This window comes from Eriocheir sinensis, chromosome 22 (genome assembly GCF_024679095.1).
Source record: "Eriocheir sinensis breed Jianghai 21 chromosome 22, ASM2467909v1, whole genome shotgun sequence".
Classification (NCBI taxonomy): domain Eukaryota; kingdom Metazoa; phylum Arthropoda; class Malacostraca; order Decapoda; family Varunidae; genus Eriocheir; species Eriocheir sinensis.
The window spans coordinates 8,889,327-8,915,828 of record NC_066530.1 but is presented as its reverse complement, the minus strand read 5'-3'; the positions used below and the strand labels follow the sequence as shown (position 1 = coordinate 8,915,828).

Sequence of the window (26,502 nt, the reverse complement as noted above, 5' to 3'; positions counted from 1 at the left end):
CCCCCCATTGTTTACACATCTAGCGATGACTTGCTCATGGCGATCTGTCTCACTGTTAGTCTGCGTTATCTATTTATGGAATATATAAATATATATATATATATATATATATATATATATATATATATATATATATTTTTTTTTTTTTACAGCATAATACGACTGCATGGTGTTATGAATGGCTAAAAATTTAAAAAAGACAACGACTGCTGTCCTAAAACCTTCCATTTCAGGTGGCCGAAAGTGGGTCAGTTTCGAGGTGCCGCATCATTCACCCTTCCTCATGGAAGAGTCAAGTCGTAGGCACTGTTCTGCACAGGAAACAAGATTGTTATATATAACGTAAATAAGAGAGAGGGGGTTAAGAGCTCCTCTGCATAAGGGTTTGGACAGTGATGGGATGAGCATGAGTAGCAGTAGCGTGGCTAAGGGGAGGCATGTCTAAGGCAAGTTCAGACAGTGCCGAAATATCGATAGGATAAGAGAGGCAACATTCCGAATTTAAGAGGTAGATCAGAGGAGGAGAGCTGATGAGACGAAGGATCGGGCACTCTGTCCAGAAAGAGGTGTGTGAGTGGAGCCCCGACGTCGTGATGCATAGTCGTGAGAGGCGGACAAGGCCCCTGTATTGGCCAGCAACTGCAGGGAGAAGAACTGGCGGAGACGGGCAGAACGCCCATGCTCGAGGAAACTGATTTACGTAAGAGATGAGCAGAGTCTGAAGTTTCCAGTTGAGATTTTGAGTTAAGGATAGACCGAGGATGTTTAGTGTTGAGAAGGTGATAGCTGGGTGTTGTCAAAGAATAGGGATAGTTGTTTGGAAGATTGTGTCGAGTGGATAGTGGAGAAACTGTGTTTTTGACGCGTTGAAGGACACCAGGTTCTTCTTGCCCCAATCGAAATAATATATATATATATATATATATATATATATATATATATATATATATATATATATATATATATATATATATATATATATATATATATATATATATATATATATATATTCATATATATATATATGTTATGAATGGCTTGGAATTTGAGGGAAAGACAACGACTCTGTAAACCTTCCATTTCACTTGGCAACGTGGCTCATGCGATGGTGCCGCATCATTCACCCTTCCGCCATCATGGAAGACTCACGTAGGTTTCACTCCCGCGTTCTGCACAGGCAAACAAAATATATTATATATAACGTAAATAAGAGAGAGGGGGGGGGGGTGTAACGAGCTCCTCTGAGGAAAGTGATGGGGTGATGTGGCAGTAGCGTGGCTAAGGGGAGCCGTGTCTAAGGCCCCGTTCACACTGTGCCGACTCTGGGCCGAGACAACCCACGACTCTAGGGTACACGAGGTCTTGGGTGTTGATGTGAAAGGATCGGGCATGTCTTGAAAGAGGTCTTGAGACTGCTGCGCCGACGTCGTGACGGTAGTCGTGAGAGGTAGCGCAAAAAAGTATTCCATGCTAAACTTTCACGACAAGAGTCGGCAAGAGTCTGAACCAACCGTCACTTCCGGTTGAGGTCTGAGGGAGGTCGGGGGCAGTCGTCAAGACTGTCGTCAACAGTCTTGGTTTGTCTTGAGACAGTCGTGACGACTGTCGGGGCCATTTTTCAAATTTTTACCGTTTCTACTTGAGCGCCATATGTAATATATATATATATATATATATATATATATATATATATATATATATATATATATATATATATATATATATATATATATATATATATATATATATATATATATATATATATATATATATATATATATATATATATATATATATATATATATATATATATATATATATATATATATATATATATATATATATATATATATATATATATATATATATATATATATATATATATATATATATATATATATATATCGCACACTAAAGAAACAAAAGCGGGCTGCGACAGAAAACTAACGCACCTCAGTTATCTAACACACTAATTCAGTGCAGACAACACACACACACCACACCGACAGCATGAAATCGCATACAAAGAAACTGTTATAAGGGCTGCGTTTAAGAATGATGAACTTACCGTACATGTGTACGCATTATTGTGAGCTTGCCAGTTCAGTCGCTTCACTTTTACTTCCCACTGTCGTCGTCTATGTGGATCTGTGGGAAATCTGTGCATAATCCTGCCCATTCCAGGCTGGACAGCACACCCTATGGCTACACAACAAACCATACTGCACACACAATCACATACACCGACTATACGGCTCTGCATCGACTGTGTCTGTATTCAAATTGAGAGCAGTTTGAACTTCGCGGGCTGGGCCTGGGTAGCAACATGGCTGGTAGTGGTCACGTGACCTGGCTGGGCCAATCACGTGTGAGCTGTCATTTCCCGCAATGGCCAAACTATCTCTATCTACGGCTCTGTGTTTTGGGTAAACACTCCTGTCGTCCCATCTTTGAAGCCAGGATCGTACCCACAACGGCTTCTTCCTTCCAATTAATTTAATTAACTATAGCAACAAATCCATAATTTGAGTGACAGCAGCACAAGCAACAACAGCCCTTACTTTTGTAGACGGCGCCATGAAGAGAGGACCGAGAGGAGATGGACCTAAGAAGCGATAGAAAGCGTTACAGGTCAAAAGAAGAAGAAGAAGAAGAAGAAGAAGAAGAAGAAGAAGAAGAAGAAGAAGAAGAAGAAGAAGAAGAAGAAGAAGAAGAAGAAGAAGAAGAAGATGTGAATACAGGGCGACTGTTTTTTTATATTTTTTTATATGGGCAACCGATCTTGGTCGTATGTGACGCACGTCATCTGGTGGTCAAGAATTACCCCTCTTTCTTGAGACTTTTCCATTTCCCTCCTGTGATCTGACAGAGCGCTCTTTCTTGTCCATATGACTAGATGATCCAACACAATTTCTCATTTTGTCACTCATCAAGGACAACATGCTCTAATTTAGTCACAATACAAGATCTACAGTTCATTAGGAATATTTCCCTAGCTACTTAGCGTCAGTCAATGGTGCTTTCAAATGGTTTGTGGTGCAGCAGTAAGTAACACAACAGTAACTTTGTGAACTCTATATCCACCCCCACCTGGCAGGGTTACCCATAGAAAGCTCAGGAAATGGTTATCGCCATAGGCCTAGGGAGGTGCGGCGCGGTGTGTTTACCTGTGTCACCAGCCCCGCCGCGGCTTTGCGTGACACCCCCGATTCTTGCCAAGAATTGGGGAGACTTCTTGAAAATCTGACGCCCCAGAACAAGAAACGCAAGGATTTCGCAAGATTCGTATAATTCTTGCTCGCTCTGGGGTAATTCTTGATCGGTAGTTAACGGCCTAAAGTTGTTGTTGCCTGTTGCGCCTACCGCCAACGCGGTTGGAGGAAAAAGGCTAAATGCGATACTAACTTGAGACCCCATTTCCATTCTTTTCCGCTCTGAGCGCTCTAGTCTTGCGGTGAACAACGGAAACCCACGCTCACGTGTTCAGCTCTTACAAACAGGATGCTTGTACACCAGGTCATCGCTCGTAAACCAAGGCATTTATAGTGATTTTCTTTTGCTCGTAAATCAAAACACTCATAAAGTAAGGCACTCGTAAACTGAGGTTTGACTATATATATGAAAGGTGTCTTGATACCTCTTCAAACTTTTTCTATATTAACTTCTGCAACATTCGCGGTCTTCGTTCCAATTTTCATTCTGTGGAGAGCCACCTCTCCTCTAAACCTCATCTTCTCTTCCTCACCGAAGCACAGGTTTCTGGGGCTGCTGACAGCAATCTCTACTCTGTTCCCTCCTACTATTTCTATCCTGAATTTCAATCCAAAGATGAATGTTGCGTCTACGTGCGCAACGTCATCACTTGCTCGCGTGCTCACAACCTTGAGTCTTCTGAATTTTTCACCATCTGGCTAAGACTTCATTGTCACTCTATTATTAAATATGTGTGAGCTGTTTATCTCTCACCTAACTCTACCAACTATGTACAATTTTTTTACTATTTAAATTCTAAAGTGGAGCACATCTTGATTCACTCTCCCTTCGCTGAAATCTCCATCCTAGGAGATTTTAATGTTTACCACCAGCTTTGGCTTTCATCCTCTTTTACTGGCCAGTCTGGTGTACAAGCCTACAACTATGTTCTCCTTAACGATCTAGGCCAGTTGGTTCAGCACCCTACTCGTATTCCCGAACGCATTGTAGACACGCCCAACATTCTTGACCTTTTCCTAAGCTCGCCCTGTTCCCCCTGCTCCATGTCCCCCTCCTGGCCCGGCTCCTGTGATTGCTGATGCTGGAGGGTCCCGTACTCTACCGCTCTTGCCGGCAGCCGATCCCCAACCTCAGGCAGCAGCCAGTACTCCTCTCAGTCCAGTTTCTCCTGTGCAGGCTACGGGAACCCATGTAGCTTCACACACCTCCGGCAGCGGTGCCCAGATTGTGGGTGACTCTGGCCTGACTGCAATCTACTCTCGGCTGGATTCGCTGGAGACTTCGGTAGCGGGCATGCTTACTACCATGCAGGCCATCCTCGCAAAAATGGATGGCACTCAGCAGCAGCCCCCGGGTATCTCCTTGTCCTCGTAATGGCCTGCACGACCTATCGCTTCCTGACCTAGAACATTAACGGGCTGCGTGCCCGGTTCACTGATCTCCACTCGTATGCTATAACACAGAAACCCGATATCATTGCCCTACAGGAGGTCGGGCCCGAGGTGCCGCAGTTGAGAAGTTATGTGACTCACTCTCTAGGACCTGGAGATGGTAGCAGTAGAGGGTTAACAACATATGTCAAACATGGACTTCCTGTTACTTTTCATGAGATGGGGGTTACTGGGGGTATGGAGTTTCTTATTGCGTGTCTGCATGTTCCTAATGGTCCCCTGTATTGTATAAATTTGTATGTCCATGCTTGTGCCTTTCGTGCTGATAACCTCCCAGGTTGCTTCTTGGAAGTAAAATCATTGCTAATGGGGGATCTCAATGCTCGTCATAAGGACCTAGGCAGTCACTTGACCACCAATGTAAACGGGGTTCGTTGGAAAGCTTTTCTTGACGCCACAGATACTGTAACGCTCACAGGTGACAGTGTCCCTACACACACTCAAGATGGCAGGTTAGACTATGTAGCCCTGTCCAACATGTCCCCGTGCTCTATTGAGACTTGCTTGTTGCCTACTTTACTCAGCGATCACTTTGCTCTGGAAACTACTTTCCTTTGGTCTTTTGTGCCTATTACACCTAGAAAGAGGCTTACTCTTCCTGCTGCCCGAGTGCCAAGGCTTGTTTCATGTGTTGAGCCTTGGTACACTGTCGCCAAGGCCACCTTTTCTGATGTCAATTCCTTGTATCAGGGCCTTGTTGCAGTTATTGAAGGCTTTGTGTCCCCATCTTATAGGGCTCCTAGGGCACATGCCGTCACTCATTGATCCTCCTCTTATGCTAAGGATCCTGTCATACTTTCTTGCCAGCAAACTCTTGCCACCTACCAGAGGCGGTGGCAGCGTGACCCCACCGACTTTGATGCCAGGGATGCAATGGTGTCTGTTGCTCGACACTTCACTGACCTTCGTCAACAGGCTCGGCAGCGATACTGGGGTGACTTCTTGGGGCGGCTGCGTAAGACTCAGACACTGCAGAGAATTTGGCTCCATGTCAATAGGGTCAGAGGCAAACCTAACCATCCCGTTAAGGATCCTGATCCTGCTGGGAGGGCACAGACATTATTGCAAACATGGACGCATGCCTCTGCTGTGGCTGGGCTGCCTGCCACCCATCGAGATGCTCTTGCCTGCCATCAGCTGTGGCTCATGGCCCTTGTACATCATAATGTGGCCCTGGTAGACGACACTTGTGTTCCTATTACTTTGGATGAGCTCCTTCGCGCTATTCGGCCTAGCAAGTCGACGGCCCCTGGTCAGGATGGTGTAACCTATGATGTCCTTTACCCTCTCCTTGCCCTGCCTGATAACCCCATTCTTGATCTCTTTAACATGTCGTATTCCTCCAGTGTTTTGCCTCCTTCATGGAAATCTGCTCTCATTGTTCCCATACCTAAGGGTGACGGCACTTTTCGTCCAATTTATCTCACCAGTTGTTTATGCAAGCTAATGGAAAGGGTCATCCTGCAACGTCTCCTTTATAAGGTGGGTGACTTGATGTCCCTTAATCTCCATGGGTTTATGAAGGGTCGCTCCACTGCCAATTGTTTTGTTAAATGTTTGAGTAATGACACTGTCACCTGCAGAGCTTTTATAGACCTCAAGGGTGCTTTTGATAGGGCCAATAAAGATGTTATCATGGAGGAACTAATCATAAAAGGTGTGAAAGGGTAAATTTTAGGGTGCATTACGGAGTATTTGTACAACAGACGGGCTAGGGTATGGTTCCAGGATGTAGTATCAACTGAAGAGTCCTTTGACCTAGGCACCCCTCAAGGTGGAGTCCTTAGCCCCATGTTATTCAATATCCTTATGGATAAGATTGCCCGACACTCCTTTCCTCAGGGCACTGAAATTGTCACTTATGCCGACGACATCCTCATTCAGTGTGATTCCCCTGGAACCCTGACCACAGCCCTGCAGCAACTTGAGGACCTTTGTATACATATGGGTCTGATTGCCAATGCCTCAAAAACTAAAAATCAGACAAGTCTCAAAATATGTCGTTCACCGAGCTTTAACACTGTAGCATTAGGCCGAGTACAATGTTATAAGTATTTAGGAGTGCAACTTAGTTTTAAGAAGTATATCCATTGCGTTGACTATGTACGCAATCTCTGTCTACCTCGCCTTGCCCCGTTACGTGTATTAGCAAACAGGGGTCTTGGAGTAGGAATTCCCATTCTCAGGATGTTCTATCTCTCTGTCATCCGGTCTCTGATTGATTATGCTGCACCAGTTCTGGTGCGTTGTAGCCTTTCTCAACTGAAGCCCTAGGAGCTCCTACAAAATGAGCCAATGCGGATCATTCTGGGTTGTCCCAGGACGGCAAAGCTTGAAGTCCTCCGAACTGAGTTGGAACTGCCCAGTGCTGTCTGCAGAATCCAGGAAATTACTTGCCGCACAGTCTGCTACATGATTTGTCATGGGGACACTCAGCTTGGTAACTTTCGGCTCACCCCTAACATTCCAGCCAAATCGAACCTTAGAAAGCTTCACAAGCTCTTATCTGACCTTGGTGTCCTTGAACCGTGTCTTGCCCTCATTTGCAGCCTTTGTTATACGTCTTGGAAACCTCATAGAGTCAGTGTTGATATAGAAAAAATGGATAAACCTATAAAGTTTCTTGGCTTCCTCACGTCCTGCAGGACCATTTTCTGACCAAACTGTCTGCATATCCCCGCACCCAGGCTGTCCATGTGTTTTGTGATGGATCTGTCAATGGCACCAAGACTGGTTGTGGATTATTTATTAGGGACTATGCCACCCCCTCTGAATACACTGACACTGAGGTTTCTAAGAGGCTTCCTGATCATCTGTCTTCCACAAGGGCAGAACTCTATGCCATATATGAAGCCCTCCATATCACTGTAGCTCTCGGGAAAGCTGTGTACCTGTTTGTTGATAGTCAATGTGCCTTGTATGCTCTTCTGTCCTCCTCCCCTTCTGACTGTGATATAGTCAGTAAGTGCCTTAGTGCCCTTAGTCTGCTTGAGCGCTGTGGTGCTACTGCACACTTCATCTGGGTGCCCTCACATGTTGGGCTGCCCCATAATGAAAAGGCAGACAGACTTGCTCGTGCTGCCTCTGATGATCTCACTGTACACCCAGGTGTTGAGTACACCTATAATTATGTTAAGAACAGACTTAGATCCCTTGTTAGTGAGTCTGTTACCAATCAGCTTGCCTTGAGGTGTCAGGATGGTACTCCCTCCAGCATTCACTATGCCCAGGTATCAAGTATCTGCACCCACACTTATGGTAGGCTTAGTGCATCCTATGATCTGGTGGTGATACGGCTGAGGCTGGGCTACGGATATTACTGGGAGGTCAGTGGGGCTGACCCTGTACCTTGCCGCTTGTGTGCCAGGCCGGGGTGTCACACGCTCAAACACTATGTCCTGCAATATTCTCTATTAGTGCCTACCGCCCACAGGGCCACTGGGACCTGCCTGAGCTGGTGGACTGGTTCATTAACAATAATGTTCTCTCAGCTGTGCTTAGTGAGTATCCCTAGATTGTAGTTCATATGTTCAGTCCCTTATGTCTGCTCCCTTGACTAAATCAAGGCCTTTATTTTTTTTCAGCAATTGTCCCTTACCATTGTATCTTTTTAGTTTCCTGGTGCTACTTCCACATGTATCCTTAGTTGTATAATCACACTCTGTACTGCCTGGGGGTTGGGCTCCTCCCTTCTCCTTTGTTGTTTTCTTGCAACGAAAAACTATCAATCAATCAGTGACATCTCAAGTAATGGACGGCGGACTCTTTTGATTTTGACCGGGCTCAAAAATTTACGACTCTGAAAAACTCATTATTGAGTTCCCAACTTGAAACCCCCTCATTTTTTTGAATTTTGAAAACTTATTTAACAGATATTTGCCCTCATCATTTCATTTTGATTTTCCAGATTTGAACCAAAACTTCCCTTTCATCTTCTTTTATATATATATATATATATATATATATATATATATATATATATATATATATATATATATATATATATATATATATATATATATATATATATATATATATATATATATATATATATATATATATATATATATATATATATATATATATATATATATATATATATATATATATATATATATATATATATATATATATATATATATATATATATATATATATATATATATATATATATATATATATATATATATATATATATATATATATATATATATATATATATATATATATATATATATATATTGGTATCAAAGAAAGCAAATTAAATGTATTATTCATAAATGGGAAAAAATAGGATTGAATACTAAATAAAATAAAATGAAATGACATGTATAATAAGGTGCTTAATATAGGTTGATTTATATAGTGAAATGATTATATAAAAATAGAAACTTTTTATATAGATATCTTAAAATGATTTTAGTACAAGATAGTCAACATATTGAAGTGTTCATATATGAATTTTTATGCAGATCTATTATTTTTTTTTGTGGCGTCAGGAAGGTTTTTCGTCGCGGCGCGTGAAATGAGTCAGATTCGGCGAATGTTCGTCGCGACTTCTGGTCAAGCTCGAGCAAAGACTACTGAGGCTAGGAAGGCGTGCTCGGTGGCAAATGAAAGCTCTATTAGTACAGATTAATAGTTAGAAAAAAAACTGGAAAGCATTTAAATAAAAAAAACGTTATAAGCAAAAAACTAGGATGTGTCCAAATCACTGCAAAAGGGCCGATAAACAGGCTATTTTGTGGCGGCTCAACGACAAACGTGGAATCTAGCTATCAAAAAATCCTTTGAGCTGGTCAAACTACATTGCCAAGATGGGCTACATGCCAAATTACAGCCTTCTAGAGGCAGTAGCAATGCCACACTAGACAAAAACGGCAAAGTGTCTGGAGTTCGTCAAAATCGCTCTCAAAAGGGTTTACGTTTCGAGCTCTAACGACGAAACTACTGGGAGTAGGAAAATGTTATGCATCATATTGGAAAGCACATTGGTAGAGCTAAATTATTTGTTAAATAAGTCTTTTGAAATTCTTAAAATATGAGTGGGTTTTAAGGTTGGGATCTCAAAAATAGGGTTTTTTCCTAGTCGTTTTTTGCAAATATATTCGATGTTTTACCCTTTCGAATCAGTTTTTGAACCCGTCGCTTATTAAAAAATATAGCCCTTTCATTTTGCCGCCGAGTGATACCAAAAACATTTGTGTAGCTCCAGAAATAAGGGAATTATGGCGATTCGCACCAAAGCGATTGATTTTCCAAAATTCGCGGCTTAATGACAGGGTTGGGGCAAGTGTCCGGTCCATAGTGTAGTGTTCACTGCCCCTGTACATCCTCAGGACCCACCAAAGAGGCATTGCTTCTGGCATTTCGCTTCAGCTCGGTGGGATGACCTGTGGATGTGCTTTTCCGATTTCTCGTGGAATTATTACTTCTTCCAGCAGAGAGACCACTCTGTGTGTGCCCAGGGCATCACAAAGGTGACTGTCCCTGGAATGGAGGCACATATTCCACGTACTTTCTCTACCCCCATGCTAAAAAGCCTTGGTTTAATCAAGCTTGTTCTCGTGCTATTAAAGATAGAGAGGCAGTTCACAAAAGGTACCAGAGCTTTCGCACTCCTGTAAAATCATGATCTTTACATTTCTGCCCGGAATCGTGCTAAATCTATTCTACGACTAACCAAGAACTCTTTCATATATAGAAAGTGCCGCAACCTTTCTTTTTCTAATTCTTCCAAAGACTTTTGGCACCTAGCTAAAAATATCTCCAATTTCATTTCTTTATCTTTCCCTCCTCTCCTTAATCCTGACGGCAGCACCGCCGTCTCTTCTGTCTCTTAAGCTGAACCCTTCTCTCAGACTTTCTGTAAAATTTCTACTTTGGACGATTCTGGGCATATTTCTCCTACTCATCCCCCCTCTGACTCCTTTATGCCTGTTATTTAAATTCTTAAGAATGATGTTTTCAATGCCCTCTCTGGCCTTAATCCTCAGAAGACTTATGCGCCTGATGGAGTGCCTCCTATTGTCCTTAAAAACTGTGCTTCCGTGCTGACACCCTGCCTGGTCAACTCTTCCGTCTCTGCCATTCATCATCTACCTTTCCTTCCTGCTAGACGCCTTCATACAGCCTGTGCCTAAGAAGGGTGACAGTTTCAATCCCTCAAACTACCGCCATATAGCTTTTCTTTCCTGTCTATCGCTTCAGCGTCCGCCATTAATATTAAAAAAATCTGAAAAATTTAAAATCATCACACATCTTTGTACAATGCAAGATGGCGCCACTATAAACACTCGCCTGCGCCAGAACGGGCTGGGCCGACCATCAGGCCCCACCTGGAAGAAGCCTTGGGCCGACCATCAGGCCCCACCGGGAAGATGCCTACCGGCGCAATAGGCAACAACGTAAAAAAAAAAATAAATAAATAAATAAACAAAAAACATGCCTCGGCTACCTTGTGGCAACATATTATGAAGAAATAAGCAAATATAACAGTGTTATGGCTGAGTTCCCACCCCCCGCCCTCTTCCGCTCGTCACTTACGTCACTAAAACACTTGCCTGACCCATGACGGGCTGGGAACGACTACCATTCAGGCCCCTCAAGAAAGTTTACCGGTGCCAAAGGCTGGCAAGTAACAAAAAAGGAAATAAAAAAAAGCAAAAAAAAAAAATTAAAGAAAAATAAATAAAAAGCTATATTCATACACAGGTGCATACATCGTCATGTTTCAGCGTATAAAATAACCTAAAAGAATATTCGTATGGTATCTTGAGGCAAACTAGCATCTGCGATGGCCTTGGAGGCAGCAGAGCTGACACATACATCAGTCACCCCGGAGGAGCCAGAGATAATTTTCACATTTCGGCTCGATTTCCAAGAAAAGGACACCATCAGACACACGAAGTCCTTCAAAACAAAGATAAAACTGCAATTCAGTAAAGAATACCAACCGGGAAGGCATCTAGGTTTAAAGGGCGAACTCTATAAACCCGCGGAATTTAACTCTCGTTTATAGAAAACGTGATTAATTTCAGTTTCTCGGAAATTCCGTCGCCGCTATTTGACCGATTTTAATAAGCATTACATCATTGGAAAGAGGAGCTAAAGCGCAAGCTTTTCATCATGAGTTTTCTTTATAATCAAGGGACAATTCTCGGAAAAATAATAATATCGTTACGTTCACCAACAAAAGTGAAAAAAACTCTCATCATTTAACAAAAGCAAAATTGAAGAATTTTTCATGATGAATCTTTTAGATTCTGCTTGAAGTTTCTTTGATATTTTTTTCAGCAGCGTAGGTTATTAGATGAGAGATGAATTTCGAGTTGAATGTTGTCAAAAAAAGTACATTTTATTTTTTCCTACTATTATGCATCGACTTATAGATTTGAAAGTGAGCATTTATTACTTCCCCATAGGCATATATTTCACATGAATATAATCAGAATCATACGTTAATTATTTAAGACATGGTGGACGCTCCCCTTGACCGGAACAATCAAAAGCACCTATCCATCACGGATTTTAAATCTGATCGCCAGTATAGGTTCCGCAAGAGGCGTTTTGCTGGCGATCTTCTTTCTTTCTTAACTGACTCCTGGTCATCCTCTATTAGCCATTTCAGTGATTTTTTTTCATTTGCGCTAGACATATAGGAAGCTTTCGATAGATTCTGGCACAACTCTTTACTTTTTAACTATCCTTCTACGGATTTTATCCTTTTCTCTGTTCCTTTATCTCCAGTTTCCTCTCCGGCCGTTTTCCCTCTGCTGTGGTAGACGGTCACTGTTCTTCCCCTAAACCTATCAACAGTGGTGTTCCACAGGGCTCTGTCCTATCACCCACTTTTCTTGTTATTCATGAATGATTTTCTTTCCATATTGAACTGTCCTATCCACTCATACGCTGACGAGTCCACCCTGCATTATTCAACTTTTTTCAATAGAAGACCCTCACATCAGGAACTGAAAGACTCCAACAGGCAACACTGCCGTCTCATCTATCTCTAAGGCTGAACTCTTCTCTCAAACTTTTTCTAAAAACTCCACTCTGGACGATTCTGGGCATATTCCTCCTACTCATCCCCCCTCTGACTCCTTTATGCCTGTTATAAAGATTCTTCAAAATGATGTTTTCTATGCCCTCTCTGGCCTCAATCCTCAGAAGGCTTATGGACCTGATGGAGTGCCTCCTATTGTCCTTAAAAACTGTGCCTCCGTGCTGTCACCCTGCCTGGTCAAACTCTTTCGCCTCTGCCTGTCAACATCTACCTTTTCTTCTTGCTGGAAGTATGCCTTCACACAGCCTGTACCTAAGAAGGGTGACCGCTCCAATCCCTCAAACTACCGTCCTATTGCTTTACTTTCTTGTCTATCTAAAGCTTTAGAATCAATCCTTAACCGGAAGATTCAAAAGCACCTTTCCACTTCTGACCTTCTATCTGATCGCCAGTATGGGTTCCGCAAGGGGCGTTCTACTGGTGATCTCCTAGCCTTCTTAACTGACTCTTGGTCATCCTCTCTTAGCCGTTTCGGTGAAACTTTTGCTATTGCGCTGGACATATCAAAGCTTTTGATAGGGTCTGGCACAAATCTTGCTTTCTAAACTACCCTCCTACGGTTTCTATCCTTCTCTCTGTACCTTTATCTCCAGTTTCCTTTCTGACCGTTCTATTTCTGCCGTGGTAGACGGTCACTGTTCTCCCTAAATCTATTAACAGTGGTGTCCCACAGGTTCTGTCCTATCTCCCACTCTTTTTCTGTTGTTCATTGATGATCTTCTTTCCAAAACGAACTGTCCTATCCATTCCTACGCCGATGATTCCACTCTGCATTTTAACGACTCAAGGCTGGAGGCTGCAGAACGCTTAGCCTCAGACCTTACTATTATTTCCGATTGGGGCAAGAAGAGCCTGGTGTCCTTCAACGCCTCAAAACACAGTTTCTCCACCTATCCACTCGACACAATTTTCCAAAACTATCCCTATTCTTTGACAACACCCAGCTATCACCTTCCTCAACACTAAACATCCTCGGTCTATCCTTAACTCAAAATCTCAACTTGAAATTTCATATCTCATCTCTTACTAAATCAGCTTCCTCGAGGCTGGGCGTTCTGTACCGTCTCCGCCAGTTCTTCTCCCCTGCACAGTTGCTGTCCATATACAGGGGCCTTGTCCGCCCTCGTATGGAGTATGCATCTTATGTCACACAGCTCTTCTGGACAGAGTGGAGGCAAAGGCTCTTCGTCTCATCAGCTCTCCTCCTCATACTGATAGTCTTCTACCTCTTAAATTCCGCCGCAATGTTGCCTCTCTTTCTATCTTCTATCGATATTTCCACGCTGACTGCTCTTCTGAACTTGCTAACTGCATGCCTCCCCCCCTCCCGCGGCCCCGCTGCACTCGACTTTCTACTCATGCTCATCCCTATACTGTCCAAACCCCTTATGCAAGAGTTAACCAGCATCTTCACTCTTTCATCCCTCACGCTGGTAAACTCTGGAACAATCTTCCTTCATCTGTATTTCCTCCTGCCTACGACTTGAACTCTTTCAAGAGGAGGGTATCAGGACACCTCTCCTCCCGAAACTGACTTATCTTTCGGCCACCTCTTTGGATTCTTTTTAGGAGCAGCGAGTAGCGGGCTTTTTTTTATTAATGTTTACTTTTTTGTGCCCTTGAGCTGTCTCCTTTGCTGTAAAAAAAAAAAAAAAAAAAAAAGACTGGTGGATGCAGAACACTTAACCTCAGACCTTCTTATCATTTCCCATTGGAGTAAAGGGAACCTTGTAGCCTTCAATCCCTCAAAAAAACAAATTCTCCACCAATCTAATCGATACAATCTTCCAAACACCTATTCCATATTCTTCGACAACACTCAGCTGTCACCTTCTTCTAAACTAAACGGTCTATCTTTAGCTCAAAATCTCAACTGGAAACTTCACATCTCCTCTCTTACTGAACGAGCTTCCTCGAGGTTGGGCGTTCTGTATCGTCTCCGCACAGATTCTTTCCATATATTAAGGCCTTGTCCGCCTTCGTATCGAGTATGCATCACGCGAGTGTGGGGGCTCCACTCACACAGTTCTTTTGGACAGAGTGGAGTCTAAGGCTCTTCGTCTCATCAGCTCCCCTCCTCTTACTGATGGTCTTTTATCTCCTAAATTCCGTCGTCAGGTTGCATCTCTTTCCATCCTCTATCGATGTTTTCTTGCTGACTGCTCTTCTGAACTTGCTAATTGCATGCCATCCACCTCCCCCCCTCCCCCCTCTCGCGGCCCCGCTGCACTCGACTTTCTACTCTAATTCATCCCTATACTGTCCAAACCTCTTGTGAAAGAGTTTACCAGCATCTCCATTCTTCATACCCTTCATTGGTAAACTCTGGAACAGCCTTCCTTCGTCTGTATTTCCTCCTGCCTCTTTCAAAAAGAGCGTATCAAGACACCTCTCCATCCGAAATTAACCTCTCTATTGGCCACTCTTTACTATTCCCTTTTTTTCCTTTACTTTCTTTTTGTTGCCCTTGAGGTGCTTCCTGTACTGTAAAAAAAATTATATATATATATATATAAATATATATATATATATATATATATATATATATATATATATATTTATATATATATATATATATATATATATATATATATATATATATATATATATATATATATATATATCTGGTTAAACGTGATAGTCAGTTCAATGTTGACTATTTTCTTAAGAAAATTATCTTTCTCTCGGATAATAGTCCTATTCTCTTTTGTCAATTTGGTGATGACTTCACCGTAAGTGGTCATCTTTGTTGCCAGATCGCGATTTCGGGTTTCTTAACCCTTCTTCAGTGGCTTGAAGTGTTCATTGGAGGAGTAGTTTTCTGCTCGCTGGTGGAGAGAGAATGGCTGGTGTACGCTAGGGGTGGGCAGGTACCGGTACCAGTACCGGTACTAACGGTACCAGCTAAACGGTACGGTACCGGTACCAGATTGCTCGGTACCGGTACCAGTTGCTCGGATTTATTTATTGGATTTATTGATAATTCTTCATGTCCGATTTTTTTTTTAGGTTGCTAATAAATATTGTTATTATTAGACTATGATCGAGTACATCCATAATAACTATACATGCTATTTTTTTTTCGAAAAAATAAATATTCACTCATTCAGAGAGAGAGAGAGAGAGAGAGAGAGAGAGAGAGAGAGAGAGAGAGAGAGAGAGAGAGAGAGAGAGAGAGAGAGAGAGAGAGAGAGAGAGATCACCACTCAGTGAGTGGATATCTCGGTGATATGGGTACTCGACTACTCGATCATAGTCTAATAACAATAGCAATATTTATTAGCAGCCTAAAAGAAAATGAAGAATTATCCAGAAACTCCAATAAATAAATCAAATAATAAAATATTGGAAACGGGAGCTGTGATGGAAACGGAAAGCAGGACAAAATGGTGGGAACTTGGGGAGACGGTCAGCGGGGCAGTGACTCAGCGTCTACACACAGGGCCCATACGTACCACATGGAGGCGGGCGAGCGCCGAGCGTCACTAAGATCCAAACGGTACCGGTACTAGCGGCAATGCGCAGTGCCGAGTAATCATTGAGCTTCCCGGAACCCAAGTGATCATGAGGCTTCGCGGTACCAGGTACCGATACCAGGTACCGGTACCAAGTACCGCGAAGAATCGATTCCTCGCGGTACCCAGTACCGGTACCTGGTACCGCGTAGCCGCATGATCACTTGGGTTCCGGGAAGCGACGATCACCGGCACTGCGCATTGCCGCAAGTACCGGTACCGTTTGGATCTTAGTGACGCTCGCCCGCCTCCATGTGGTATGGGCCCTGTGTGTGTAGACGCTGAGTCACTGCCCCGCTGACCGTCCCCCCAAGTTCCCACCATTTTGTCCTGCTTTCCGTTTACATCACAGCTCCCGTTTCCATTATTTTATTATTTGATTTATTTATTGGATTTACTGGATAATTCTTGATGTCCGATTCTTTTTCTTTTTTAGGTTGCTAATAAATATTGTTATTGTTATTAGACTATGATCGAGTACATCCATAATAACTATACATGCTATTTTTTTATCGAAAAAATAAATATTTACTTCATTCAGAGAGAGAGAGAGAGAGAGAGAGAGAGAGAGAGAGAGAGAGAGAGAGAGAGAGAGAGAGAGATTTACATAGAAAATCAGACCACACAGACCCCATGGTCCAGACTAGGTGATTTGTCCTTAAACCTAAGTGATTTTACATTAATCAGAAGGCTCCTAAACGTTGCATTTCTACTCTAGTTGATATTAAGTTGAAGGAGAGAGAGAGTTTTCTTTACAGGAAATTTATTTGGGAATTTCATCAGAAGTCATTAAGAAAAAAAAACTCCTTCGGGTAACATTTGAAAACATTTGAAAACATTTGAAAACATTTGAAAACATTTTATTATCCCTTTTTATACAATTATGTATTTACAATAATTTACTAGTGCAGGGAGCCCATTTAAAGCTGTATGCTTTTTGGGCAGTACTGGAAAAATTAGGTGCCGGACTTAATCAATAGTGCAATAAGAAAAGAAAAAGAAAAATATATATATATACATATACATACATATATATATATACATATACATACATATATATACATATATATATATATATATATATATATATATATATATATATATACATACATATATATACACATATATACATACATATACATATATATATATATATACATATATATACACATACATACACATATACATATACACATATATACATATACATATATACATATACATACATACACATATATACACATATACACATACACATACACACACATACACACCATACACATACACATATACATACATATACACATACAAACATATAATATATGACAAAAGTAAAATGATAATAATGATAATAATAATAATAATAATAATAATAATAATAATAATAATAATAATAATAATAATAATAATAATAATAATAATAATAATAGTAATAATAATAATAATAATAATAATAATAATAATAATAATAATAATAATAATAGTTATAGAAATAATAATAATGATTAACATTGTGATAATTATAAAATAGTAATAGTAGTGTAAATAATAATTAAAGTGATAATATTAACACAATATCATTAGTACAAAAATTGTAATTGATTTATAAAAATAATATGGTAGTACTGTAACTGATAATGTAAGTAGTAATAGTATTAATACAATAATAATAGTATAAGGTAATAATTGATTAAGCTGAGGACACACTCTGACAGATGATACATGGACTTAATAATTATAATTGAGAAGAATATGCTTTTTAAATTGTTTTTTAAAGGAATGTATTGAATTTAGAGCTTTAATATTATTAGGAATAGAATTCCAGGTTTTAGGTCCTGAATAAGAAAGTGAGTGTTGAAAAAGTGTTAAATTATGGGCAGGTGTACGTAAATTTTCATGAGTACGGGTGAAATAAGTATGTTGTGACTGTAAAGACACGGAGGTTTCACTTTTGATCTTTTATACATGTAAATACCAATTTGTAGCTTATTTATGTCAAAAATTTTAAGGAATTTGTTTCTTTAAAGAGAGGTTGTGTGTGGGCAACGTAGTCACTGTTTGTAATAATCATTATTTTCTTTTGAAGTCTAAACAGAGGTAACAGGTGTGTGGGGTAGGTGTTGCACCAGATAGGCGTACAGTAATACAAGTGTGGTAAGACATGTGCGTTATATAACATTTTCAAAACATCAATGGGCATTAATTCTTTAATTTGATATAACAGAGATACTAGCCTGGATAATTTAAGGATTTGGTTTGTTACGTGATGCTTAAAGGTCATGGTATCATCATACGTTATTCCTAATAATGTATGCTTATTAGTTCTGCTTATAATGTATTGGGAAATAAATAGGGACGGAAGCATTGATGGTGACTTATTAGTAAACAGCATATAAAATGTTTTGTTTAAGTTCACTGTTAATCTATTACTCAGACACCATTTATGAAAGGTTTGTAGGTCAGTATTTGCTATATGTATCATGTCAGTAGGATTTTCACCAGTAATATTTAAGGTTGAGTCATCTGCGAAAAGGATTGTTTTAAGGTTTGTAAATATGTAAGTAATATCATTTATATATAAGAGAAACAGGATTGGACCCAAGACACTGCCCTGTGGAACACCGTATTGAATAGGTAGAGATGCAGATAGACAAGTGTGGAATTTGGTTGATTGAGTTCTGTGGGACAAGTAATCCTGAAACCAGTCATGAATAATACCTCTAATTCCATAGTAATACAACTTACGTAATAATATATCGTGTCTGACTGTGTCAAAAGTACCGGTACCGGTACCGGTACCGGTACTAACGGTACTTGAGTTTTCGGTACCGGTACTACCGGTACTCAAATTAACGGTACTTGCCCATCCCTAGTGTACGCCGGGTGCCCGGTATTTAAGGCGTGTCGTCAACCTCCCCGTGTTGCGCACTGGCTGCTGATTGGTTAGGTTGGTGCGCAGCACTCCTGCGCATACTCGAGAGAGCCTGTAGATCTAGGGCCTGCTTGTTTAAGTTGGGCTCCATTTCTTTTATGTAGAGGGCTTCTAGAATCGGGAGGCGTCGTTCGTCGGGGCATCTTGCGATTATGTCTGTGTTTTCTTCTAAAATTTTCCTTGTTAGCACTGTATTGTGTTTCTGTAGTAGGTGTTGGCGCGGGGCTCCGGATGTCAGGTGGTAGCTCATTCGCCTGCTCAGCTTCATCGTTGTCATGCCGATGTAGGTTGAGGGGAGGGCTTCGCAGATCCCTCGTTTACAAATAAACCTATAAACGACATGCGACTCCTGTGTAGGCGGCTTTTCTTCTTGGGGGCTGTTTCTCATAATTAGGTGGCTTGTTTTCTTGCTCTTGTAGTAAATGACGATGTTCAGTTTCTTCTCGGGGTCTGTTGGTGTGACGTTTCTTCTTATGATTTGTTTCATTATTCTTTCATCTTCTTTATACGCAGTAGAGAAGTGTGATTTGTAGTAAATATTGATGCTATTTTTCTCCTCGGTTGTGTTGTTGGTTGCAGCGTGCCATTGATCCATTATTTTCTTGGTTTGCCTGTAGATGTCTGCTTTGTCAAAACCGTTGTTGAGTAGTACCTGGGTAGACCGATCTATTTCATGGTGGACTTGCTGCCAGTTACTACAGTGGGTGAGTGCTCTCCGGATGTAGGCCCCTATGGTGGAGTCTTTGTAGCGTTTGGGGCCCTCGCTCCTTCCATTGAGACAGTGACCTGGGTTAGTAGCCTTCACGTAGACAGCAGTGTTGAAGGCGTCTTGATCTTGTTTGACGAGGATATCCAGGAAAGGCATGGATCCGTTGGTGCTATGCTCGATGGTGAAGTTTAATCCGGATAATTCTTGAAGGAGTCTTCTGAGATGTTCGGCGTCCTCGGTGCTTGTGGTTTTGATGAAAATGTCGTCGATGTAGCGGCAGTATATATCAGGTCTCTTGGTGGTCTTAAAGGTTTCTTCCTCTATGCAGCCCATGAAGAAATTCGCCATCAGGACTCCCAGCGGGGAGCCCATGGCGACGCCATCCACTTGTTGGTACTTGTTACCTCTAGGGCAGGTGAATGGTGCCTCTTTTGTGCAGCACTCAAGAAGGCTGCGTAGCGTGGGCTCAGGGATGTCTAGGCTCGGGGTGTCGTCATTATGGTAAACTCGTTGCAAGATGTATTCGATGGTTCGGTCGACAGGGACGTTCGTAAATAATGATTCCACATCCAGAAAAGCGATGTTTCCCTTCGCGTTGTTTGACTTGAGGATGTCAAGGAAGTCAGCTGCTGAGGTCAGGCTGTAGGTGGATGGTACATAAGGTGTCAGCGTAGCGCACAGCCTCTTCGCGATGGTGTAGGCTGGCGTGAGGATTTGCGATATGATGGGCCTTAGTTTGTTTCCAGGCTTGTGTATCTTGTGTATCTATCACGTTTAACCAGACATGTTTAAGAGAAAATCTCCTGCCCATATATCCCCTCAATATATATATATATATATATATATATATATATATATATATATATATATATATATATATATATATATATATATATATATATATATATATATATATATATGGAAAAATCCCACAAACCTGATTGTTGGGAACGCTTCGAGGTCCGACTCTGCTTTGTTTTGAGATTTGACCTCCTGATCAAGTGTTGTCCCTCCGCTCCTCGTGGTGTTGCTGTGCTTTGCAGGGCTCGTTTTACTGTGGCAATGTTTGATTTATCGCGTGCTGAACTTGATCTCCATACGGAGGGAAAGCCGACAGACAACAGAACACTCGCCGTAAAGTCAAAGATAACAATGCCTGATATGTAGCGTGGAACAGATTGTAGGGAACCCTGAGGGCTTGAGTAGCTATAATTATAGCACTATCTCAGAGTGCTCCTTTGTTATCTCAAACTGATTTAACCACTTAAAGAACACTAAATATGTAATCACGTAATATATACAGGTACACACACACACACACACACACACACACACACACACACACACACACACACACACACACACACACTCACTCACACACCTCAGATACACACGTGTAACAAACATCATCACCGAAGATGTCATAGAGAAACGGTGAGACTTACGGAGGTTGGGGTATGGGACACCTCCATGAGCATATCAGATGACCACAGCGAATATGAAATGTTGCATTCATGTGTGGAGGGAGAAGGCGTTATTCATTAGGAAATAGGACAGAAACACTTTGAAGAGTTTGTTACTGACTGTATCAATGGTGATGTCAGCCTATGGGCGTGTATGAAGAAGAACAGAACGTACAAGTCTGGCAATACAACATTAGCAATCAAGGTAAAGGACAAAACATGGATCCAAAAGAAACCAAGCGAGACGATTCTCTCCAGTTCCATCAGGAATGTGAACCAAAAAGACGCAGTTGCCAACTTTGAGTTCGCACCGAATGCCCTGTTTGCACCAGATAGTAGCTTCCTCTCCTGCATAGACAAGTCAGAGTTTATCCAAACTCAAAACGAAGATGAAAAGGTGAGACAATACAAGAGGTATGAGTTTTATAATCAACGTAAAGCATTTGCTGTACTTTTCGGATGATCACAGTGTCCATGTGTGATCAAACACAACACAGGTGCACAGAGGAGGTAGTACAAGTGCCACGAGTTCTCCAAGGAACCTGCAGTGCTTAGTTTGCAGCGCATGTGAACAAAGGGTGTGTACGTCGTCAGCAATCACAACATGACTAACCCGTTCCTCAGTTTATGTCGCTAAAGTCTGTAGTTCATTACAAATACCCGTAATGATAAAAAGTAAATTTGGGCATACGCTATAGCTGCCCGTAGCCTCAGTGCTCATCTATGTTACATTGGCCCTTGAGTCTGGTGGGTAAGAACCCATTACCCCGGGACACATGGCCAGTGTGACACCCGGGTTAACACATTTTATCTTACCCAGGTTTCCCCAAGTACTCATTTATCGATCATCCCAAAAGGGAGGATGAACAGCTGGGTGGGTTGTACGCCGACTTCCCGGGCCGGAAGCATTATTCGGAACTGTATTGTTACGCCAAGGGGTATATTTTTGGGGGTATTTGTGTTATTTGCGTGAGGAGGTGCTAGTTTGGGGCGCGGAGGACTGGTGATGGCCGGCGGCGTGGGGTGCATCGCGGCGGCCGGGCCGGGAGCCGCCGGCCGCGCCGCGGGGTAGACAGAGAGAGGTCTGAGCTGCGAGAGACGAGAGATGTGCGCCGCTTGTCTCCGTGCCCCTGCGTGCCTTGCCCGCTTTTGTGAGCTCTGTGCTGTGTCTGTGCCCCTCTGAGTACTGGGAGTTACTGTGCCTTGTAAACCAATCGGGGTGTTCGCGACCCGTGTGTGGTGGTCTGGGGTTGAGGCACACCGCCTGCCCGTGCTTGGAGTCCGGTGTGCGGGCCGGTGGTGTAACACTTGATGTCAAAGGAGTGGGGATAAGTGAACAGTGAACAGTGAGGCTCGCCGTGTCGTCATGGCGTCTCAGGATGGCCGCCGTGAGGGTGAGGAGGAGGGCAAGGCAGAGGCTGATGCGAGTGAGGTGAAGCCGAGCCAGTTGGACTTGCTCGCTGCCGCCGTGATGGCCGGTGTGAGGCAGGAAATGGCAGTGGCTCGTGAGGAGCAGGACGAGAGGGCACGCGAGATGGAAAAGAGGGCAGACGAGGGGGTACGCGAGCAGGCTGAGCAGGCCCGCCATCTTGCCGAGGTTCTCCAAAGCAGTCTCTCGTCTCTGAAGGTGGAAACGCAGCCGTACATGGACCGGGCCTGCGACAGCGTGAGGAGTGAACGGCTGGATGAGGTGCAGCAGACCCTGGAAGGCGAGGCTCAGGGCCTGAGGGAGGAGGTGGAGGCGGAGAGCCAGCAGCGAGAGGTGGCAACGTCGCACGCGGAGGAAGAAGGCCCAGTTCTGGCGGGAAACGCCGGGGCGGCGGTCCAGCTGGGGCCTATCTGGGGCCCCTGGCAAGGACCCCTGGAGCCTGGCAGCGTCGTGCCGGAGCCAGTAGCTGCCGCAGGAGGTTGGGGAGCCAACGGAGCCGCTCCCTTGGGTCCAGCTGGCGCCGGAGTCGGACCCATTCACCCCGCCTGGTGGCCTCCCTCACCCCTTCCCTCTCCATGCCAGCCGGCTCGCAGGCCACGTGGTCCGCTCTCTCCCTCATGCAGCCCCTCAGCTTCCCGCCGTTCGGAGAGGTGGCAACGTCGTGCGCGGAGGAACAAGAAGCGTCACGTGTGCTGGCAACGGGTGCCGGGGTGACGGACTGGCGGGGCTCCGCGTGGGGCCCCTGGCAAGGGCCCCTGAAGCCTGGTGGCGTCGTGGCGGAGCCGGTGGAGGCTGCAGGAGGCTGGGGAGCCGTCGGAGCCGCTCCCTTAGGTCCAGCTGGTGCTGGAGTCGGACCCATTCACCCCGTCTCGTGGCCTCTCTCACCGCCTCCCTCTCCGCCATGCTGGCCGGCTTGCAGACCACGTGGTCCGTCCTCTCCCCTCTGCGGCCTCTCAGTCTCCCGGCGCTCAGGGAGGCTTAAGCCACCGGAGCACGACGGGAATCTGGGCATGGGAGGCCCAGTTCGAAATACCAGCTGCTGCCCAGGGCTGGATCGTGAGGAGGCGCTGTTGTTGGCAACACCGCTGCGGGGCTCAGTGGACGAGCCAGGCCGCTTGGCGGTGGGCGCTGAGAGGACCTTGGGGCGGCCTGACATGCTGGCCGCTACACGACTCCAGGACGCGCCACAGAGGCTGTGTGGCGTCACGGGGCACTGCGTGCAGTCCAAGGGCCCAGTGGAGGTTCGTATCGGCGTGGGCAGCGCTATGGAGCGCCGGCCGGTGGACGTCGCCGATCGAGACGAGCCGTGCCTGCTCGGCCTCGACTACCTGACGCAGGGCGAGGCCTGTGCCGGCCTTTGACGGGAGCTGGAGAGGCTGCGCGGACAGGCGCCTTTGCTCCCGGAGGTTGGCTCTGCTGAGGTAGTCGCGGCGGAGCGACTGCACCTTGCCCCGGGGACGGAGACCAGGGTCCAGTGTTGCCGGTCGGGCGCGATGCCAGCGGAAGGCACGGTGGAGTCCACGGAGGGCCTGCAGCTGGCGGCGCAGGGGGTGATGGAGCGGACAGACAGTCCGTGGCCCTCAGCGGTAGTCCTGGATAAGGAGAAGGACGACACGCCGCGCTTCTGTGTGGACTGCCGGGCGCTGAGGGACGTGACTGTCGAGGACTCTTACCCCCTGCCGAGGACCGAGGACACGCTCGACGCGCTGGCGAGGGCCTTGGAGTTCGGGGCCTTCTTGACGACGACCAGCGGCCTAGGGGCGGCCGCCCCGCCCTGCCATGACCTCCGGGGCCGGATGGCGAAGGTGAAGATGAAGGCAGCGTCGAGAAAGGCGAGCCCGGAGGGTCTCCATGGCTCGTGCAGAGGCTGTGGCGAGAAGAGGCATAGGCACAGTCGGTGCCCGGGGGAGCGAAGGACGCGTTCCCTTGACCGGCTGAGCCCCGACGCCCTCCAGCCTCGCTGTAAGGATTGTGGCCAGTCTGGCCACCGCTCGAGCGCCTGCCCCAGGCCCAGGGACGCGGCGCGGGCGGGAGATGTGGACGGGCTGGAGAAGGGGGCCGATTTCCAGCCGTCTCCCGTCCCCGGGCCCCGCCTTGTGTAAGCTGCCACCGCCAGACCAGCGCGTTGCCAGTGGGAGGACTAGCGGATGTAGCCACGTCGCGTGACAGTGGACACCGGGGCTGAGGAGTCCTCGGCGCGGCCTGACACGGGGCAGTGTGTGCTGCTCGAGGGGCCAGTGGAGGCTTGTGCCGGCGTGTGCAGCGCAATGGAGCGGCTGCCGGTGGACGTCACCGGGCGTGGAAGAGCCTTGCTTGCTGGGCCTCGACTACCTGACGCAGGCCAATGCTTGTGTTGGCCTCGGACGAGAGCTGGAGAGGGTGACCGGACGGGTGCCCTTTGCTTCCGGAGGTTTTCGAGCTTGGCTGCATGGGGAGGTGGTCACAGCCGGGCGAGGGCACCTTGCCCCGAGGGTGGAGGCCAGGAGCCGATGTCTACTGTCCCGAGCGTTGCATGGAGCGGATGGCGTGGAAGAGCCCACTGAGGACTGGCGGCTGGTCGACGGCGTGGCTGACAGGCGGACCGCCTTGGGGGCGCGAGAGGAGACTGTGGAGGGCAGATTTAAGTGTATCCCATGTATTTTTGTGTGTTGCATGTTGGGGCAGTTGGGTCGACTGCTTCTTTAAGGGGGGGGATAGTGTTACGCCAGGGGGTATATTTTTGGGGGTATTTGTGTTACTGCGTGAGGGGGTGCTAGTTTGGGGCGCGGAGGACTGGTGATGGCCGGCGGCGTGGGGTGCATCGCGGCGGCCGGGCCGGGAGTCGCCGGCCGCGCCACGGGGTAGACAGAGAGAGGTCTGAGCTGCGAGAGACGAGAGACGTGCGCCGCTTGTCTCCGTGCGCCGCTTGTCTCCGTGCCCCTGCGTGCCTTGCCCGCTTTTGTGAGCCCTGTGCTGTGTCTGTGCCCCTCTGAGTACCGGGAGTTACTGTGCCTTGTAAACCAGTGTTTTGTACGTGTTAGAGCTGTTAAGTAAAGTAGAAAACCTGCACTGTGAGCCTCCTTGCCCTGCCTTGCTTCCCTCGTGTTGGGGCGGCCTTGGGAGTGTCGGCGCGATGTGTCTTGCTGTTCTGGGGTGTTCGCGACCCGTGTGTGGTGGTCTGGGGTTGAGGAACACCGCCTGCCCGTGCTTGGAGTCCGGTGTGCAGGCCGGTGGTGTAACAGTATACTGGCTCGGTCCCACACCCGCAACCAGCTAATCAACAATCAGATGTGTCAGCCAGACCGAGCCAGTCAGAACGCAGGAAGGGCTTGGAGAATGACGTCATAAACAGTTTCTATGTAACAAATATATGAAATCAATATATTGTTGCCTTATTATTAACAACTGCGTGTGAGTAGCAATAGTCCAAAAAAGAATAGTTAAAAAATACTTTTTAATCCATTTTCTTAAGCTTGAAGCCAAAGACATCTCTATTAAAATGATGATGAAGGATGCAAAATTGCCATGTACCACTTTTGCTGTGAGGTATGCAATGCCCCGCTACTCTACCAAAGACGATACAATTATCATTCCTGCTCTCTACTACTGTATATAATTAGTCAATGCAGTAGTATTTGGCGTGTTATGCAATGATTTAAATTTGGATCAACAGTTCTATATGGTTATGAGCATAGTAACATGTATGATTTTGATATAGACTGGAATGTCCTTTGCAAGAATTAGGC

General features: G+C 44.9%; 2 protein-coding genes across 11 annotated transcripts in view; both read right to left on the bottom strand.

The window, feature by feature from the left end:
• LOC127002001 (sialin-like) overlaps window positions 1-21,044 on the bottom strand; it is a 102,519-nt gene extending 81,475 nt beyond the window's left edge. For 7 of the 10 annotated variants that reach the window (XR_007755633.1, XR_007755634.1, XR_007755632.1 and 4 more), the window contains exon 1: window positions 20,823-21,044. The gene's annotated coding sequence lies outside the window, so the exon portion shown is untranslated. Of the gene's footprint in view, window positions 1-1,073; window positions 1,170-20,822 lie in introns of all 10 variants that reach the window. The other 3 variants (XM_050867313.1, XM_050867312.1, XM_050867311.1) reach the window with 3 other exon arrangements.
• LOC127002288 (uncharacterized) lies at window positions 5,560-21,363 on the bottom strand. The gene is made up of 3 exons (XM_050868100.1): window positions 21,331-21,363; window positions 19,873-20,650; window positions 5,560-5,633 (listed from the first exon to the last, which is right to left on the bottom strand). The coding sequence occupies exons 1-3, from the start codon at window positions 21,361-21,363 to the stop codon at window positions 5,560-5,562; spliced, it is 885 nt and encodes a 294-aa protein (XP_050724057.1).
• Window positions 21,364-26,502: the final 5,139 nt, after the last annotated feature.